Source organism: Prionailurus bengalensis, chromosome A3, assembly GCF_016509475.1.
Source record: "Prionailurus bengalensis isolate Pbe53 chromosome A3, Fcat_Pben_1.1_paternal_pri, whole genome shotgun sequence".
Taxonomy (NCBI): Eukaryota; Metazoa; Chordata; class Mammalia; order Carnivora; family Felidae; genus Prionailurus; species Prionailurus bengalensis.
In genome coordinates, this window is record NC_057354.1 from 110,602,842 (window position 1) to 110,617,207 (window position 14,366).

The window sequence follows — 14,366 nt, forward strand, 5'->3', positions numbered from 1 at the left end:
CGGGGTGTGAGATCATGACCTGAGCTGAAGTCGGACGCCCAACCGACTTGAGCCATCCAGGTGCCCCTCTTTTGTGTTTTTCAATCGACATAAGTAATGTCACAGCATGTCATTCTGCCATTACGTTCTCACTCAAGAGTAAGGTTTTTTGGAGCTATTAATGTGTACATATAAAATTCTCATTTATTCCTTCTATATAACTTCTATATAGTTTCCATCACATGAATTTTTCAGTTATTATTCATTCCCTGTCAACTGATATTTCTGCTGTTTCAGATTTTTCCCCATTATAAAAATTGCTGCCATGAACATCTTTATAAATTTTTCACACACTTGTGCTATGCGATTTTCTGGGGTACACCGCTACAGATGGAATTGATGACATATTTTAATTTTAATTTTAGGGGCGCCTGGGTGGCGCAGTCGGTTAAGCGTCCGACTTCAGCCAGGTCACGATCTCGCGGTCCGGGAGTTCGAGCCCCGCATCGGGCTCTGGGCTGATGGCTCAGAGCCTGGAGCCTGTTTCCGATTCTGTGTCTCCCTCTCTCTCTGCCCCTCCCCCGTTCATGCTCTGTCTCTCTCTGTCCCAAAAATAAATAAACGTTGAAAAAAAAATTTTTTTTTTAAATTTTTAATTTTATCAGACCTGGCCAAATTGCTCTCCAAAGTAACTATGTGAATTTAAACACCCACCAGCAGTGGATGATAATCTCTGTTTCTCCATGTCCTCACCAAGACTTGGTATTTCAGACTTTTAAATTTTGCTATCTGATGGGTAAAATATACTGTCTTGTTGTTTTAATGTGCATTTCTCATTTTCCTAGTGAGTATAATAAGCATTCTTCATTCTTGTGTTTAATTTTGAGGGAAATGCTTATTTGCACTTTTGTTCATTTCTATTCTGTGTTTGACTTTTTCTTTCATTTTATTTCTGTTGTAAAGACAGAAACAAAGATGGAAGACAAAGAATAATAAAGATTTGCCATGTCACGTTTCACGTATTAAAATTTGCCATGTCGGGGCGCCTGGGTGGCGCAGTCGGTTAAGCGTCCGACTTCAGCCAGGTCACGATCTCGCGGTCAGTGAGTTCGAGCCCCGCGTCAGGCTCTGGGCTGATGGCCCAGAGCCTGGAGCCTGCTTCCGATTCTGTGTCTCCCTCTCTCTCTGCCCCTCCCCCGTTCATGCTCTGTCTCTCTCTGTCCCAAAAATAAATAAAACATTGAAAAAATAAAAAAATAAAAAAATAAAAAATAAAATTTGCCATGTCACCTTTCACGCATTTCCACATTAAAACTGTGGAGCAGGCCCATGAATTAACAGACAGCACAACGAAACACGCAAATTGCTTTAAAACAGACATTTATGCACATGAGAATATAATACATGATAAAGACCATTCATTATCCTTCAAATGGTTTGTGTCAGGTAGCTGTTTGAGATATCAGTTCCAGTTAGGCCCTCACCTTAGATCATGACTCAAAATAAATACCAGATAAATTAAAATGATAATATAACATTTTAAAAATAGTTACAGAAAATACATGTACAACTTTTATGTAAGGATGGCAACAGAGTGTGTAAGTGTAAGAACGGAAAATATCACAGAGGTAAATATCAACATACTAGGCTGTAGAGTAACTTCTACCTGTCAAAACCTCTTACATTAAAAGGTAGCTGAAAAAAAAGACAGCTGAAAAACTGACAACAATATTTATGTTAGTGTTAATATCATTAATATACAAAGAAGTCTTGTAAGATAAACATTTAACACCCAATAGAAGGGGAAAGAACATACATTACTGAAAAGTAGAGATGACCACCAAGCATATAAAAAAAAAAATCAACCACATTAATAAGCAAAGAAATATCAACAAAAATGAAGTAATATCAAATTTTTCTTGTAAAGTTGATTTTTTTTTAAATGTGATTGTACAGTTGGCATTGGTACCCGTAGAACATTTTCATACTTTGCTGAAGGGAGTTTAAAATGGTTTAAACTTTTAGGGAATCAATTCTATAGAATGTACAAAGCATTTTCAAGGATTCATTATGTTCAAGGTTATTTATCACAGTCTATTTTACAATAGTGAAAATATGTGATAAATATAATTACCTGGCAGTGGGAAAAATTATAAAATACATGATTATATATTAATTTGGATTATATATCCATTATATCTATTAAAATCATATTTATAAATACATACAAAAAGAATGCAGACCAGAAGGATTTAAAACAGTACCTAGAAATTAAACTGTCACTTGATGGTAGAATTACTTTTATTTCCTTCCCTAGACCATTTTTATATGTTAAACAATGACCTTGTGTTATTTTTATTATCTGAATTTTTAAAAATTTATTTGGAAACGAAAACTTCAATTAGTTTTATTAGTGCTACTGGAACTATTTTAGCTGTATCTTGAGTGAATGTTTATAACCAACTAAAGAAATGTTAAATACCATATTTATATATGCATGTGTATGTATATACGTGTAAGTACATAAATAGATATGAGTAACAAGATAAATAGTTAAGAATTTGTTTAAAAATCTAAATATTGTTTTAATTTTCACGGGGCAGTTCCGTAGTCAATAATCATGTTTTTTAAATTGTCAGTTACAAGGGAAGGTTTTGATATTTTATCAGTCTAGTAATATTAAATTAATTCAAAAGTATGATAAAAGAATGAACTTGCCTAAGATATTCTGTCCAGAACTGAACTCTTAGGAGATGGTCAATATGAAAATGGGATCAAGGCCGCAAGTACCATTGTGTATAATATATGTATAGTATATGTAAGCAAGGCAAGCAGAATCCCTTGCTTTACAAGAAAAGTTTCGTAATTGAGAATTTTTATTATAGAAATCATATTTCCTAGTATAAAATCTGAGACTTCCACTTAGAAAAAATGTATATATGTATGTATGTGAACACATACACCCACGAATAGAAATCTCCTTGGATGTAGTGTATACTCTTAATATTGCTGCAGTTTTTTTTTCATTTCTAAAAACTTCAATTTTGAATAGATTTCAAACTTTTTAAAAGTTACAAGAATAACATAGTTAACTACAGTATACTCTTCTCCTCAGTTCACCAGCTGTTAACATTTTGCCACGTATCTTATTACTCTATAATCCACATGTTATTGTTAATATTATCGTTGTTAATTATGCTGAGCCATTTGAGAATACACTGAAGTCATCATGACTCTTTACTACTAAATGCTTTATGGCTATTCTAAGAACAAGAACATTTTCTTACATAACCACAGAAGAATTATCACATGTAAGCAATTTAACACTGATATAATGCTATTGTTATTCATATTCAAATTTACCAGTTGTCCTAATAATGACTTGAATAGAAGTTTTTTCTTTTTCTTTTTGATACAGTCCAAGATCACGCATTGTACTTGTCTTAATGCTTTAGTCTTCTTTAATCTGAGTCAGTCTCTCTCAGCTTTTCTTTATCTTTCATGATATTGTCCTTTAAAAGTGCAGACCATCTATTTTATAGATTGTTTTTCAGTTTGGAATTGTGTGTGTGTGTGTGTGTGTGTGTGTGTGTGTGTGTGTGTGTGTTTCTTGTGCTTAGATTCAGGTTATGCTTTTTTGGCAGGAATACTGTATGATTTTGTTAGGTCTTTCTCAGTGCATCATGTAAAGAGGCATATAATGGTGTTTCGTCTCATTATTAGGAGTCTTTTTTTTTTAATGTTTATTTTTGAGAGCACGAGAGACAGAGAATGAGCATGAGTGGGGGAGACGCAGAGAGAGAAAGAGATGGAGACACAGAATCCGAAGCAGGCTTCAGGCGCTGAGCTGTCAGCACAGAGCCCCATGTGGGGCTTGAACTCACGAACCATGAGATCATGACCTGAGCCAAAGTCAGTGCTTAACTGACTGAGCCACCCAGGCACCCCCCCCCATTATTAGGAGTCTTAACTTTAATAACTTGATTAAGATGCTGTCTGCCATATTTCTCCACCATAAAGTTTACATTTTTCCCTTTTACAATTAGTAAGGAATTTGTAGGGAGATACTTTGAAACTATATCAATTATCTGTTTCCCATCAAGCTTTTACCCAATGGTTTTTGTTTTTGTTTTTGTTTAGTAAGTAAGCCCTACCCCCAATGTGGGCATTGAATTCAAGACCCTGAGATCAAGGGTCACATGCTCCACCAACCCAGCCAGCCAGGCGTGCCATACCCAGTCGTTTTAATATCTGTTATACCTGAACCAGTTCTTACTGTGATGATGTCAAAATGATAATTTTCTAACTTCTTCATTAGTTTTCTTCCTTTTACATTTATTAGCTGGCATTTCTCTGAAAGGAAGAGCTTTTTCTTTGCCTTCATTTGTTATTTTTTATATGGTTATTGTTTATTACTATCAGTACAGACTTATGATTCTTTTTTTAGTTCAGTGGGTCCATTAATGTCATTTTGACATATCTCCATTATTTCCTGAGCACATTTTTACTTTCTGGCACCAAGATGTGGCAGACTTACCTTATGTTTTCCCTATTACTGTTCTGGAATTAGTCACTTCTCTAAAAAAGCCCTGGTTTCTTTTAGTAGGAAATGGTATTTAGATAGCAAATCTTAAAGTCGCAATTTTAAAATAAAGTGTTAATTTTCCAACAAAAAATTGCTTGCAGTGTCACAAACTCTGAGTTAGAGATTGTTCAATAATATTCCTACTACAATAATACAGTAATATTCCTATGATGGAGTTCTCAGGTTTTTAACATCTGTGACTTAGGTTATTATAGATTGGCTGAATCCTTCAGATTTTACATCTCTTCCTTTTCTTCAAGTTAGTGGGCTTCTTCTCAACTATTTTTGTAGCACATTCTATTTTATGCTGGTACCCTAATTAGGAGATAGTGTTAGCATATTAAATATATTCATAATCCTGATAAATTACTGATGATAGAGTATTTGCAATTTCCAAATTAGTCCAAATTCATATGTAAAGAATGTTAGTAAGTTCAGCTGTGGAAGAAATGATAATGACAAAATAGTTGAGGTCTCTTCTTTTATGTTTTTTTTTTCTTATTTTATATGTTTAATAGTACTTTTCTTCAGAAAAAATGTATATATTTCCTGTGTTTCTAATAACATACTGTATTTCCATTAGGTTAAAGTCATATCTTGGGGCGCCTGGGTGGCTCAGTCGGTTAAGCGGCCGACCTCAGCTCAGGTCATGATCTCGTGGTCCGTGAGTTCGAGCCCCGCGTCGGGCTCTGTGCTGACAGCTCAGAGCCTGGAGCCTGTTTCAGATTCTGTGTCTCCCTCTCTCTCTCTGACCCTCCCCCATTCATGCTCTGTCTCTGTCTCAAAAATAAACAAACGTTAAAAAAAAAATTTTTTTTTAAAATAAAGTCATATCTATTCCCAAATAAATGGTTGCAATAGCAAGAAGTTCTTTAAAATTATGAGAATACTGCCTTCAGGAAATTGTACGAGATTTTTTTGATTATGGTTGTATAGAACTTAAAGGTTTCATATTTACTGAATATAAAGGTGATATCACTAACAAAGAACACTCTGGATTTTTAAACTACTTAGAATATCTTATAATCACCTGGCTTTGTTGAAGGGATAGCTGTATTTGGAAATTGTTGATCAGTCTAAACTACAAGGAAGTTACGTAACTTTTAAGTAATTTTACATTACAGTGTTATCTTTCCTATTCCAATTTGCTTTCCCTTGTAGAGTTCTTATTAGGATTTATGCCTGATTTTTTTTCAGTTAATATTGCATCATCCAGAAAAACAAGGAAAAAAACCTTAAATACAGGAAGTATCCCTGTTTCCTTAGTAGTAGATGAGTTCTATCCATAAAGTTGTTTATGGACTGCATTAGATTGAGGTACATGCTGCTGTAAATGTCTTTTAGGGGAGAGAAGGTTATTGCTCATGTTTGGAATTCCAAAGCATGTTGGAAACAAGACATTGCTTTCATTTTTCACGTATTTTAATATTATTCATATATTTCAGAAGATTCCATGCCTATGCCTGATGAAGTAAGCATGCTAACAGCGATTGCACTCTTCCTGTGGTCTGCTAGTAGTGAAATAATAGGAGTCCAGTCATTACAGAATGGCTGCATGAACAGATTTAAGAATGCATTGAATTCATGTGACCCATGGGTAAGTTACACTTAAACATAGAGGTAAACATTCCACTTTATCAATAATATTTCAGATTGGTTCACTAAAAGGGGTAATACATCAAATGAGAACCTAAATATTTGCTATGTGGTTTTTAAATAGAAAAGCTGGAAAAGATCACAGGGTTTAAGCACTAGGAGACACATTATGTGTATGTTTATTCTCCAATGTCTAAAATATTTTATTAACTCTGACTTATATTGGTAGAAATTTTACATGAGTCTGCGATTATATTTTTCACTGTTTACTTAATGGCACCAAGAACATTAAAAAATAAATTTGTATTATTACATGTTTTGATGAACCTATTGGAAACTAGTTTTTCTAGAAAACAAATTTTTTTGGTTTCACAGTGTCAAAGTCTGAACTAATGATTCTCAAACCTGCTTCGTATCAGAAAAATAAAATCAGTTTAGTAACATGATTCCTAGAACTCTGCTACTGTCTTCCTGAATCATAAATCTGTATTTTAAAAATATTGCCCAAGTATTTATGTCCAGCAAGGTCTGGTAACTTCTCTTCTACCAAAGTGCTGAAACAGCTTTATTCCACTATTTGTCCCATATGGTGATGGACCTTCCTTTGATCCTTCCTTCCTTCCTTTTTTTTTTTTTAATGGTAATATGAAGTATTTCTAAGCTAAAGTGGAGTCAATGAGATTTTACTTTCTAGAGACCTAAAACACTTAAGTTGCCATAAGCAGTTATTTCCAGGGAATTCAAATGAATGTGAGGTGTCTTACCAGTGTATTTTTATAGCATTGTTTGACATCAGTTAGATATTCGCCTTCCTTACTAAATATTTTAGGTTAAAGTGGGAGGGACAATTGTCGAGTAAAGAAAAAATTAAAAACAGAAATTGGAATTCCTCGTTTCTAGCGTCTTCCACACTAATGAAATACACAAATTATATAGGCTTGGTAATTTGGCAGTTACCGTATAAAGAATGTTTTTTTGATTAATTTCTTTTAAGTTAGTTTTTTTTTAGTTAGCTTATTGACAATTTTGTTATTTTAGCTTCATTTCTATAAATAGAAAATGGCATTAATTCATCCTACATTTTAATTTTCATCCTATAGTGTCATATCTTTTCTTCCTATATTAAGTTGCAGTGTGAGTGTACACAAACAAGAACTATTGCACATGTTAATTAATGAAATTACTTTCTTCTATAGGTTCAAGCCAAATGTTACCAGCTTCTCTTGTCAGTCTTCCAACATTCCAATCGTGCCCTTTCAACTCCTTATATCCATTCCTTAGCTCCAATAGTAGTTGAAAAGCTGAAAGCTGTTGAAAGAAACAGACCAGCCAGTAGCACAGAACTTTTAGCCGTTCAAGAAGGAATCAAAGTTCTTGAAACGTTAGTTGCTCTTGGGGAAGAACAGAACAGTAAGTATTTGTATAAAAATCCAAGTCTCAAATGAAGAACTGTATTTTATATATATATGTATGTGTGTGTATATATATATATTATATATATATATAATATAATATATATATATATAAAATTTTATATTGGACACAGGCCATTGCAATAGTAAGTTTACTAGGAGTGGTTACTATCGGAAAGCTTAATATTTTTCTTAGGGTGCTAATAATATAGTGTATTGAGTTGATTTATATTCACTTTTTATGAGCAAGAGGTTAAAATAAATTACTGATGGCATTACAGCACATTGATGTTTTTTCCTAGGAATGTAGTCTTTAAGAACTAGGGAAAAAAAAAAGAACTAGGAAAACTATGGATGTTTAATAGATTTATAAAAATAATTTATTGTTGTGTTCATAATAGAAGTACAAAAGCTTTATAACAAACATGATCAGATTAGTATTAATACCACACATCATTCCTAAAATCCTTCCAATTTTGAAATTTAAAAATTATTTTTATTTAATGAAAAGCTACCACATACATACATCAATTTAATCACAGACTTAGCTTAATACCTACTCTTTATTCCCTTGATTTCATCACAATCTAAAATTTGTCTTTAGAAATAGGACTTTTAATAATTGCAGAAAGACTATACCTTTTAAACTAGTACCTTATGATTGAACATTAAGCTAGTTCCAATTTTTCAAAATCATGAATAATTGAGCTAAGTATCCTTGTACACATTTGGGATTCTTTGTATCTTTCTTTGGGATTCTAAGTATCTTTGTACAGATTTTTTATTCTGTTTCTCAGACAAATTCCTTAAAGTGAAATGACTGGGTTGAAGGAAATGTACATTTTTAAGGCTTTTAATATATATTGCTGGTTTATGCTCCAGATAACAATTATATCCATTTTTCTATCATAAGTTTTTTCTTCTTCCCTTGAAAAAAATTTTTACAGGAAATTGGGAAGATAGGAGAGATTTTGAAAAAGCTATTGTAATAGTTTCCCTATAAAGTAATGATCCAGGGGTACCTGGAACCAGGGGCTCAGTCGGTTAAGCATCTGACTTCAGCTCAGGTCATGATCTCACAGTCTGTGGGTTGGAGCCCCACATTGGGCTCTGTGCTGACAGCTCAGAGCCTGGAGCCTGATTCAGATTCTGTCTCCCTCTCTCTCTGACCCTCCCCCTCTCACACTCTGTCTCTCTCTCTCTCAAAAATAAATAAACACTAAAAAAACTTTTTCTAAATAATAATTCAAAACTATGATAGTGAAAAAGGATAAACGTAAAGGTGATTATGAAGAAAAAGTTTTTTTTAATTTTATTTATTTATTTTAAGAGACAGAGACTGAGTAAGTGGGGGAGGGGCAGAGAGAGAGAGAGAGAGAGAGAGAGAGAGAGAGAGAGAGAATCCCAAGCAGGCTCCAAATTGCCAGTGCAGAGCCCAGTTAGGGGCTCGAACTCACAAACTGTGAGATCATGACCTGAGTGGAAATCAAGAGTTGGATGCTTAACCGACTGAGCCACCCAGGTGCCTCTGAAAAAAGAAATTGATCTTATACACCAGTCTTATTGTACGTCTTAAAAGTCTTGGTATAGGGGTGCCTGGATGGCTTGGTCAGTTAAGCATCTGACTTCAGCTCAGCTCATGATCTCACGGTTTGTGAGTTCGAGCTCAGAGCCTGGAGCCTACTTCAGATTTTGTGTCTCCCTCTTTCTCTCCCCCTTCCACCTCTCATGCTCTGTCTCTGTCTCTCTCTCTCTCTCAAAAATAAATAAACATTAAAAAAAAATTTTTTTAAGTCTTGATGTAGTACACAGCATCTGTTATCTGAGTGAAGCAATCTTAAAAAATGAAGAAACTATGATAATACTTATTCTTGATGATATTTCACTAATATTTATTATGAGAATATATAGCAATTTACATATACAATATATAGTATAAAGTTATACTTAATACTACAATACATAGTTATAGAAAATACAGTACTATAAAACCCAAAGTGTAAATTTTCAGCTTTTAAATTTGCTTTATCACTCAATGTTTTTCACATCAGTTCCAAATGCTAATTTTTGTTTTTAACTTGATAGTATCCATTACAGAAATAGACAATGAAGTTTTTTCACCCGACATGACCAGGGTTACAAGCTAAAGACATTGGATTTATATTTGAGTCTTAATTTTTATTCATCTTTATCCAATCTGTTACTCAAAACTTATCCTATCTTTTTTTGAAACTTCTCTAGGATTCAAGAGACTCTGACTTCCTATTCTTATATCTAATCATCTCATAACTAGATAACTATAATAATTTCCTAAAAGTATTCCCCATCAATTTTACCTAGAACAATTTAACTCTTCTTTAAGAACTGTGCGTAGTTTCCTCTTGCATTACTGCCTCAAGTCTGAATATTCTTGCTCAGTTCTCAAAACTTTATTCTATTCCCTAATGTGTACTCACTAACCTGACCAATCCAGTTTTCTCCTTCAGCTTATTTTAATCTCTATACAGTCTGCATTCTCTTTTCACTTTTCTTGGGTGTGTTTCTTCCCCCTCTTTCTCCTTATACAAACGGATTCAACCTGTGTCAGACCTCATTTCTTTAGGGAAATGTTGCCTGATTACTCAGCCCTCTCTGACCTCTCCCTTCATACAATTTCTTTGGCAGTTATGATCAACCGTATTCTATGGCCCTGAGATTTTAAGATCATCACTAAAAGTATAAAATCCCAAAGTATTCCTCAGCTGTGTGAGTTTTTTGAGGAACTCTAGCTCAGATGCCAACCACAGATTTTTAGCACTTAGTTCTATAATTGTTTGGTGTACTGTATACTCTTTTTTTTTTTTTAAGTTTATTTGTTTAATTTGAAAGAGAGGGTGAGTGCCAGCAGGGGAGGGACAGAAAGAGAGGGAGAGAGAGAGAATCCCAAGCAGGCTCCGTGCTGTCAGCCCAGAGCTCTATGCGGGGCTCAAACTCAGGAACTGTGAGATCATGACCTGAACTAAAGTCTGGAATCAGACGTTCAACCAACTGATCCACCCAGGCACCCTGTGCTGTATAGTCTTTTCAGCTAGGTAATAACAGTTTTAAGTATAGATGAATTATTAAATATTTCCTAGAATGCTTAGCACATTTCTAGATACTTAATGGGTAAATAATTTATAATGTATTTTTTCCAGTTAATTAAGTGTTAAAACCAAACCTTGCTTTTCAACGTAATGGTGGAAAGCCTTGTCTGCTCTAGTATGCACAGTGTGCTGAAGATAATTTCATATTTATTTGATAATTTACTATTATATGTTCATTATGAAAGTTCTTATTAAACAGTAATGTTATAATTCTGTGTGAGGAACATTCAGCTAACTACCTTATTTGAGGATTCTTGGGACTTTTAAAATATCAGCTTGTTGTCTTCTTTCTTCTGAAATTTTATCATGGAAAAATCCAATTGATAAGAACCTCTGAGTGGTTTTCAAGAGAAAGGGTGTTTATGTGTTTGCTCATCCATTCAACAAATAGTTACTGAATGTCTGCTATGCACCAGGTGTGTTCTAGTCATGAAGTAAACACACAAAGATCCTTGCTCTTTAGCCCTAAATTCTTGGTTTTTAACCCTAAATTCTATATATTCCATTATTTTTGTGAGATTCTTTTCCCTAACTTACTGTGTGTTTGGGGAGATAATGAAATGGGAGAGAGTTATATTTCCATTTTAAAAAGAAAGAAATACTTAGTTTTAGTTAAATGTTAGTAATTGGATGCTGTTCAGGTATCTGTTTCCTACTCGAACCTCCCCATTCTGGAATACCCTTAAAGATGTCATAATCTTACTAGCCGAATACATTCCACCAGATGGCAGTTGTAAAATGCTTGTTCCTTTTTAACCTTTTTAGGCAGTAATTTTTTTAATAGAACAAATTAATATAAACCTAAGATTTACAGTGTGACAAATCTGGTCTCAGCCAGATAGCTTAGCATTAAGTAAATATTTGATATCAATTATGAGTTATTGTTGAGTCTAAAACAGATTGTGTACGTGTATTTGCTTATGTTGTATTATGAGTGAGACCACCATGGTAATTGCATAATTTTAAAATTAAAGTTTATTGTAATTGGCAGACCCGGGATGATCTTCAGACTTTACCTTTGTTCTTTACAGGAGTCCAGTTACTTGCCCTTTTAGTTCCCACTTTGATCTCCTACCTGCTGGATGAAAATTCCTTTGCCTCAGCAAGCACGGTTTCCAAAGATCTTCATGAGTTTGCACTCCAGAATTTAATGCATATTGGACCTCTGTATCCACATGCTTTCAAGACAGTAATGGGAGCAGCGCCTGAGTTGAAAGTGCGTTTGGAAACTGCTGTTCGGGCAAGCCAAGCCAGCAAAGCTAAAGCAGCTACCAGGCAGCCAGCCCCGACCGTACATTCTGCACCAACGATTAAGCTAAAAACAAGTTTTTTTAACTTGATATTCCATTTGTTTTTATTTATACTACCTAGTGGCACCTAATTAGCGATAGCAACTGTATCATTCCGAGCTATAGGTTCTGCATCATTTGAATTGTATGCCTCAGATGAGCAGGACAAGTAAAGTAATGCTCATGCCGCCGCTTTCTGATTTTGAAGGAGTGATTGTTTTTATCATGTGGTAGGTGTGCTTTCATTTTTCTCCTAATAATGTTTTGTTTTTGTTAATTAATTTATTTTTAAACACTGAGCCATAGGCTCTTAAATTTAAATGCTAAAAACAATTATATCATGTAGTTGGGCAGCCTATTGATATTGTCAGGAAAAAACAGGTCAGTATTCAGCATCTGTCATGAAAAAATTTAATTGAAAAACATGCAGAATTTAAATTTTGAAGTAACCAGAATAACGGAAATTATCTGTTTTGCGGTGTATATATAATATGAACAAAATCCCATTTTCTTAGCATTTCTCAGACTGTCCTTACCTTTATGGTAGATCTTTTTACTTTCATATTAGATTACTAAATTATGCTTTGTGCGTAGTTTAATTGTTAACTGAATTAAAACTCTCATTTAAAGGTCCATTAAAATGTTTCAAATGTGGAATAATGTTCTGTGGGGTTTTTTTTGTTTTGTTTTTTTTTTTTTTTTTGATGGCTAAAACTTTGGCCTTGGTTATGTTTTATAATTACAGTGCAGAGTCTTGAGCCCTGACTATGATGGTTACTTTTGTTCATCAAATATTTATTGAGTGCCTGCTGCATATAAGGCCTCAAGCTGAGCGCTGCAGGGCATACAAAAATGAATTAGTCATAATTATGATTATGCCAGTCTTTTGTGCAATGGGAATTTTACCGCATCAAATAGATAATTGATGAAACAGTGTTGAGCAAATATTAAACACCAAGTTTTACCAGACGGTGTTACGTAGACTACAGGTGTCACATAGACTGCAGGTGTCTCATGGACTGCAGGTGTCGCATAGACTGCAGGTGTCACATAGACTGCAGTAGCAACAGCACCTTTTTGAATATTCCAGATGCACACCTGTTTCTCATCGGCTGGCCTTCTATTGGCTTGCATACTCTCACCAGCTGGCAGCTCCCATCTCCTTGCTGGCTCTCCTTATTCAGTCTGTTAGGCCTCTCAGAGGGGGCTTTCGTTTGCCCATTCCTTACTTTCTTTTATGGCTACAGGGTTGTTGTTTCATCTCAAACTTGCTTTTCCAAAGTTATTCTTGTTTCAGGGGAGATATTTTTGGTAACAGTTTTATTGAGATGTAATTCAGACACCATATAATTCACCATTTAAAAGGTATAATTGAGGGGCGCCTGGGTGGCTCAGTCAGTTAAAGCGTCTGACTTTGGCTCAGATCATGATCTCACAGCTCTTAAGTTCAAGCCCAACGTTGGGCTCTGTGCTGACAGCTCGGAGCCTGGAACCTGCTTCAGATTCTGGGTCTCCCTCTCTGTCTACCCCTCCCCAACTCACGATCTCTCTCTCTCCTTCAAAAATAAATAAACTTTAGGGGCGCCTGGGTGGCTCAGTCGGTTGAGTGTCCGACTTCAGCTCAGGTCATGATCTCGCGGTCCATGAGTTCGAGCCCCACGTCAGGCTCTGTGCTGACAGCTCATAGCCTGGAGCCTGTTTCAGATTCTGTGTCTCCCTCTCTCTCTGACCCTCCCCTGTTCATGCTCTGTCTCTCTCTGTCTCAAAAATAAGTAAATGTTTAAAAAAAAAAAAAACTTTAAATAAATAAATAAACTTTAAAAAATAAAAATAAAAAATAGAAGGTATAATTCAATGGTGTTTAATATTTTCACAGAGTAGTGCAACAACCATCCCTACAATCAATTATGAACATTTTCATTACTCCAAAAAGAAGCCTCACGCCCTTTAGCAATCACCCTACAATCTTTCCATTTCTCCCTAGCCTGTCACTACAACAAATTTACTTTCAGTCTCCATCAATTCTCCTATTATGAACATCTCGTATAAATGAAATCATAGAATGGGGTCTTTTGTGACTGGCTTCTTGACTTAACGGTTGTTTCTTTCTTTGTTGGTTTTGGTGGGGGTTTATTAGCCTTCAAAAAACTTTACTTGGGGGGGGCGCCTGGGTGGCGCAGTCGGTTAAGCGTCCGATTCAGCCAGGTCACGATCTCGCGGTCCGTGAGTTCGAGCCCCGCGTCGGGCTCTGGGCTGATGGCTCAGAGCCTGGAGCCTGTTTCTGATTCTGTGTCTCCCTCTCTCTCTGCCCCTCCCCTGTTCATGCTCTGTCTCTCTCTGTCCCAAAAATAAATAAACGTTGAAAAAAACAAAAAAAAAA

At 35.0% G+C, this 14,366-nt stretch overlaps 1 protein-coding gene across 1 annotated transcript in view; it reads left to right on the forward strand.

Moving 5' to 3' along the window:
* HEATR5B (HEAT repeat containing 5B) overlaps positions 1 to 12,643 on the forward strand; it is a 100,688-nt gene extending 88,045 nt beyond the window's left edge. Inside the window, exons 34-36 of the mRNA XM_043604167.1 lie at positions 6,010 to 6,161; positions 7,357 to 7,570; positions 11,729 to 12,643. Coding sequence (XP_043460102.1) covers positions 6,010 to 6,161; positions 7,357 to 7,570; positions 11,729 to 12,078 — 716 coding nt within the window. The 3' untranslated portion in view covers positions 12,079 to 12,643. The remainder of the gene's footprint in view (positions 1 to 6,009; positions 6,162 to 7,356; positions 7,571 to 11,728) is intronic.
* The last annotated feature ends 1,723 nt before the right edge of the window (positions 12,644 to 14,366 follow it).